At 50.7% G+C, this 6,200-nt stretch overlaps 1 protein-coding gene across 1 annotated transcript in view; it reads right to left on the minus strand.

Annotated features, from left to right (window-relative positions):
• LOC104281595 (sodium- and chloride-dependent GABA transporter 1-like) overlaps positions 1-4,215 on the minus strand; it is a 26,186-nt gene extending 21,971 nt beyond the window's left edge. The window contains exon 1 of the mRNA XM_009879619.1: positions 3,975-4,215. Within this exon, the coding sequence (XP_009877921.1) occupies positions 3,975-4,215 (241 nt within the window). The remainder of the gene's footprint in view (positions 1-3,974) is intronic.
• Between the last annotated feature and the right edge of the window lie 1,985 nt (positions 4,216-6,200).

A 6,200-nucleotide genomic window follows, 5' to 3' on the forward strand; every position in this document is an offset into this window, starting at 1 on the left:
GCGGGCCTAAATCACAAGCTGGCGTGGAAGCGCAGGCCCTCGGCTTCACCAGCAGCCTGGCGTGGAGGAGCGAACAGCTACGAGCATCGCTGTGGAAGGAGCAGTGCCTGCTTGGCATCCTCCCCTGTGCTCTCGCTGGCCACCGCAGCCTGCAAGTGCCTCCTCCTCTAGGAGCACTGCGGGAAGCCAGGGTCTGCTCCGAGGACACGGATGGTGCCTCGCTACCGTTGTGCCTCATTGTAGAGTTTGGAAACTGAGCTTATCAGCAGTCACGGTGCCTTGCTTGCTTCTGTGCAAGCAGTTAATGAAATTTGGCCGCAGCCCTGATGATCCTGCATTTTTCATCTAAGGCAGGCCAGGAAGTTTTGTAGGTGAAAGATTTTATTGGACTATTGAGGAAAAAACAAACAAACCAACAAAAAAAAAAAACCACAACAGACAAACTTTTGGAGCCAGGTCATTTATCCTGGCTTAACAAAAAGCCTCTAGAATAGGGGAGAATCTACAAACCAGACCTCAGCCTTGAACTGAGAGTTGTTGGCAATGACACTGCCACTCTGGAGGGTCAGGTCCCTGAGCAGGCATAGATAACATCCCCGGGTGCTGGACAGCCAGAGGGGAAATCAATTCTGAAATTTGTACCTAAAGTTTGCATGCCTGTGCCTAAATCCTTGGCACAGAGAGAAAGGAACGGTCTTTAATCTCTGGCCCTGGATGGGCTACTGAAAGGTCTGGTTCCATTCCCAGGGCTGGTACAGATGATTGTGTGTGACCTTGGGAGAGTCCAAACCTGCCTCCAAAGTCCACGAGTCAAAAGAGGTGATGGTGCTGGTCCTGCCCTGCCTGTTCAGTGCACGGGCCCTTGGAGGCAGGGAAGGATCACGCAGCACATGGCTCTCCCTGTGTAGCCCCAAATCTTCCCGCCGTCTCCATCTCCTAATGCTATACAGCAAGGAATAATAATTAATCCTTTAAAACGGCGAACACTGCCCACGGATCAAAAGTTGAGCATTACAAGCTGTTACATGCCGTTGCTTGGAGTCTTGAGGTGTAAATGAGAAATGCATGACGCTTATTTAAAGAAACGTTCTTCTCTCAAGTTATTGGAGCTCAGGATCTCACAGACAATTTTTAGCGCCTACTGAGCCGCATTTAGAGTCAATTTAGAGCCCGGTAAAATCCTGTTGACATCAGAAGGACTGCATGAGGTTAGAAATCAAGTGTAGAGGCTGGAGCGTTAGTCATAGCCGGGCACATTCAGCTGCGTGCAGAGCCAGCAGGGAGCCCAGGCATCACTTTGGGCAAAGCTCACTCCCCGCAGCGGATGGGCCTTGCGCTGGGCTGCCGTACCCTGGCTGAATATCCCCTAATTACGTGCCCGATTACAATGCCGAGCAAACCAGCCGTGAGCTGATACAATGTGACAGCGGTAAGTGAGACGACAATATTTCCATTCAGTTCAATTTGCCTGTGCGTAATGGAAGCAGCCCACACGACCCTGCTCGGAGCAGCGCACATGCAGGAGCCTAAAATTAGAGTCCCCCACCCACAGTCTGCTCTGCTCCGCGGGCGCCTCCGTCGGGGCAGAGCCAAGACGGTGCCCACCCGATTTGCGAATCAGATGCCGCGCGACCCTTCCCGGCTGCTCTGCATCAGCTCCCAGTGACGCCGTCGTGCGTCAGCTTCTCCTGCCCGTCTCCGGCATCCGCAGCCTCCGCTTCGCTGCTCGTTACTGCCTGCTGCAGGAGCAGCCAGACCGGGCGGGGGGAGGAGAGGAACGAGGGATGCAGGCTGCCACGAACAGCGTGAAGCGGCAAGCGAGGCAGGGCGTTTGAGAGGAGGGAGGCAACCCATTCCCGCCTTTCATCTGTCCAGCGTTTTCGCTCACAGCCGGCTGATCCCTCTGCGTGCCTGCAGCTGCCGGGGCAGAGATCGCCCTCTGTGCCTTTGCTAACGCTAATAATAGTGCTCTGCACCTCCACAGCACCCTCCATCCTAGGATCTCAGCTGACTTTACAAACAGGATTGATTTTAGCTTCAAAACACCCCTCATCCAATTATAGATATCGTCATCCCCACCTTTATGTGTGAGGAGGCAGAGCCATGGGCGGCGTGCATCCGGTGCATTTGAGATGGCGAGGCAATCACAGGCAGAGACTGGGCTAAAAACCCATGCTGAGGCTTAGCCATGGGGCTAAAGTTGTATGAGGAGGGCTGCCGGGTGCCGGAGTGTGGCTAGATAAATATGGCAGACCCACACAGTGGCTCTGGCAATGGTGGCATGGGTTCCTGTAGGTGGACCTGATTCCCATAAACCTCACCCAGCTCAGCTGCAGACTCACGCCTCTGCAAGAAATGACACACTGAAATAGAAATCTTCTTGTCCATATGGATAATGGTCTGGTCTCCCACTGGGGCTTGACCCACATGCTTCAGAGAAAGGGCCAAGATCCTCCTAAGTGCCGTGAAACTACATGGACAGATGGCTGCAGGGAGCTAGACCCCTCTCCTCTTTCCCAGGGTGGGAGGAGAAGAGCTTCCTACACCACCTATGGCAGCAGAAGTGGGCTGGCAATATGAGGAGAAGTCATGAGAGCCAAAGACAAAGTGGGTTTTGACAAGGGAATTCTAGGCAAAAAGAAAAGAAAAAAAAGATGTGGAGAAGAAGCATGAGAAGAGACCCTCAGAGCAGCACGAACAAATCTGGCACTGGGGATAGGGACTCTGGGCAATGAAGAGCTAAGAGGGAAGCAAAGAACAACACAGGAAGACTAGCAGGTGATACTAAAATTATATATACAGCCTCAAAAAGGGAGGCAAAGGGGTTTGGACTTGTGTGGGAAATCTGAGAAATGGTTCAAGGAGCTGAGCAGCACTTCAGGGTGGAGGGAAAGTTATTTTAGTAACAGGCACAAATAATGGGAGAGCTGGGCATGGCAGGGGAGGAGAGTGAGCCTCTGCTCTACTGACACCAAAGCAGCTCACACTCTCCTCCACAAAACCATCTCCCTGACAATGCTGAAGAAATAGTGCCATTTTAGAGGAGAGCTGAGGCACAAGAGTGATTTTCTGACTTGATCCAAGACATGCAGAAAGTCTGTCCCTGGGCAGGGAGGGGCCTGATCTCGCAGATCTCTTGATTTCTAACCCAGCACTGTTTCCCCATCTGCCTTCCTTTCTCTGGCCTTGCAATGGTTTGACAAAGTCTCAGCTGAGGACTTGTAAGGAAAGGATGTAGTGAGGCAATAATAAAAAGAATAAAAAAAGCTGGTGTTAGCTGGCCACAGAGGAGGGCACTGCTATGAGCTGCATCAGTTCCTGTAAGTCCTTCGCCAGCTGCCTTCTCTCGTGGCCTCTGTTTTCCAAACATTAGGATGGAGATGATAAGTCTGAGCCTTCTCACAGCACTGTAGTAAGTCAAAGCTCATTTCCTTCCATAGATGATGCCACTTACATGTGCCTGTGAACACGTATGTACATACGTACGCATGCTTGTATGTATGTCTACATGGCCTTGCTATGGTCCATGCAAAGTTTCTAACCAGAACTCCACAGACATGTGACCCAAATTTAGATGCAAAGCTGACACCCCTTGAGAATACACTAGTCTGAAGAGAAACCCACCATTAGCAGATATAAATTGATTTCCCTGGGAATGCCCCAGCATCCAGCTAGGTGCCTATGTGCATAGCCCTCCTCGTGAATAAATAAGATGCCCAGACACTCTTTGTTGTAGCCCTGCAAATTTGGACTGGAGAAGCTTGACAAAACTCAAACTTCTTATTATATTTCTTTGGGCTGCTCCTTCCCAACTTGCACTTGCTAGCAAAGCCCGCAGACTGTAGGAACTCACATGGTGAAAGAGTGCTCTCAGCCAGGGGACAAGCCGCTTGCCCAGACCTGCACCAAACTGAAGCCTGTTCAGGGAACAAAGCTGCTCAGGGATAAGTGCAGGTCCTGTGTGTTTATCTCACCTCCTCCATTCTTGCCGCAGAGATACGGGAAGCGCCAGACGTTGCCCAGCCCAATGGCATAGCCCACACAGGACAGCAAGAAGTCAAATCTCCCCTTCCAGGACCCTCTGTCTGGTATCTCCTTCTTCTTCTTCTTGGTGCTCACGGCCTCGGGGGTGATGGGCTCTGACTCCTCCAGGGCTGCCTGCTTCACCTCAGAAGGAGAGCTCAGCTCCACGGAGGTGTTGTCCATCTTGCCCATCGTGACTCAGTTGTACGGTTGCTCTTGCTCAAGCACTGGAGGAGTAGGAAGGGCAACCTCCACCCTGGCCGAGCACAGAACAAATGGGAAGCGCTGAGCAAAGCTCCTGATGAGAAAGCAGAGAAAGACGGTATCCTGTGTTAGTGTAGCAGGCTTAAGGGAGGGCCTTGCTGGGTCTGAGGTTGACTCACTGGATAGACGGGTGCATGTCAGGGCAGCCTATCCATGCCTCCCTGCTTTCCCCAGGGAGAAAAAGGAGAATAATTTTGCCTTGCTCTGCAGCCACCCTTCTGAGGAGCCATGGTCACGCAGACTGCTAACAACAGGCTTAGACCTGGTTGTTACTAGCACACAGCAAACACCTCAACTCTCATCTTGTCTCCTCTTCATCCCAACACCTGCTCTGCCAGAAAACCTCCAGAACCACTATGCATCCAGGGAAGTCACAGCCTGTGGGTGACCCACCACAGAGCAGTCCAGGCAGGGAAATATATTTAGCATGTCTCAGCAACGATGGAGAAAGGCATGATGGAGGTGCCACATCCCCCAGGTCTGGGGCCCAAAACTGAGTGCACCAGCTACGGACCCATCTGAGAGATCATGTGGCCCAGCCAGCCATGCATGGCCATGACAGCATAGCTTTGCAACGGCACCTCCACTACGGACATGCCCCACATTGCAATCCCGTGCACTAATCTGTCATGGCAGCGACACGTCCGTGATCACAGCTGTGCACCTGCGATGCCTGACAAGGAAATCACTGGTCTGCTCAGCACCTCCTTGTACATCGTGTCGCATGTGACATTGTAATCGCCAGGTGTATTCAGACGATGCTTGCTAGTGACTATAGGCAGCCTGTGAACCACCGAAGTCTTCCCAAGTCAGGTCTCCAAAGTCCTGAGGATTAATTGGATGAGTCTGACTAAAAATTTAATGATTTTAGGCCCTAAGAAGTATATACCCAGCACACCAAAACAATTCGGAAAGAAAGGAAGAACAGGCTACATTACTGTACCGATGTCTAAACCAATATTGCATTCATGTGTTGAAAACTAAATGCAATTCTCTCTTCACCTTACAGAAGCTATTGCAAAGTCAGAAAAAGACATGGAGAAGAGTCAAAAGGATGCTCGAAAGTATGGAACATCTTCCTAGTGAGGAAAAGCTAAATGATATAGGATCCATCGTCCTGTGGAAGAGGTGACTGACAGGGGCCTATGAACATGTCAGTGTCATAGAATATGAGTATTCACCATTTCTGATGCAGGAACTATGGAGGATTAAATGGGGACAGCAGGTGGTAGGTTCAAAAAGAGCACAAGGTGATACTCCGCAAAATGCACAGCTATGAAGTGAGACTCCCCACCCCAGAACATGCTGGATGCTAAGAGTTTACATGACTTCAAAAAGGAAATAAAGAGGAAAAATAACGGAAGGAAAATCCACCTAGAGCTACCACTGCGGTTCAGGAAATCCCTGAGCTGCAAGTTGTTGGAGGTTGAAAGACTCTTCCAAGGAATTGTCACTCCCTACTTTTCCTGGTTTTAACCTCTCCCCACAGCATCTGCCCTTGGCCAGTGCAGAAGACAGGGTCTGGTATTGGTATGGCATTGGCTATCACCCAGTTCTCAACCCATTTTACACAAAGCTGAGTTTAAACCTCCACCAGGGGCCGCAAGGGTGACCAGTGCCACAGTCTCCCAGAGAAGTCTGTTGACAAAAACACATAAAAAAAACCAAACCAAACCAAACAAACAGACAAAAAAAACAAGTAGGTATGTCAGGATGTCAGGAAACAAGGCAATGCTATGATGAGGTGGCATGCTCCAGCAGTTAAAGCTGGCCTTACTTGAGCTGCTTACTCTTGTCAGTCTTGTCTCCTAGGCAAACAGTACCCATTTGCCCTGTGGGATGCTCGGGGGACTCATTAACTAGTGTTTCTAAAGCGTCCTGAACAGAGATGGTCTCCCAAGCCCAGGCTCAAT

The sequence above is a fragment of the Charadrius vociferus genome, unplaced genomic scaffold (assembly GCF_000708025.1).
Source record: "Charadrius vociferus isolate BGI_N301 unplaced genomic scaffold, ASM70802v2 scaffold90, whole genome shotgun sequence".
In the NCBI taxonomy this organism is placed as follows: Eukaryota; Metazoa; Chordata; class Aves; order Charadriiformes; family Charadriidae; genus Charadrius; species Charadrius vociferus.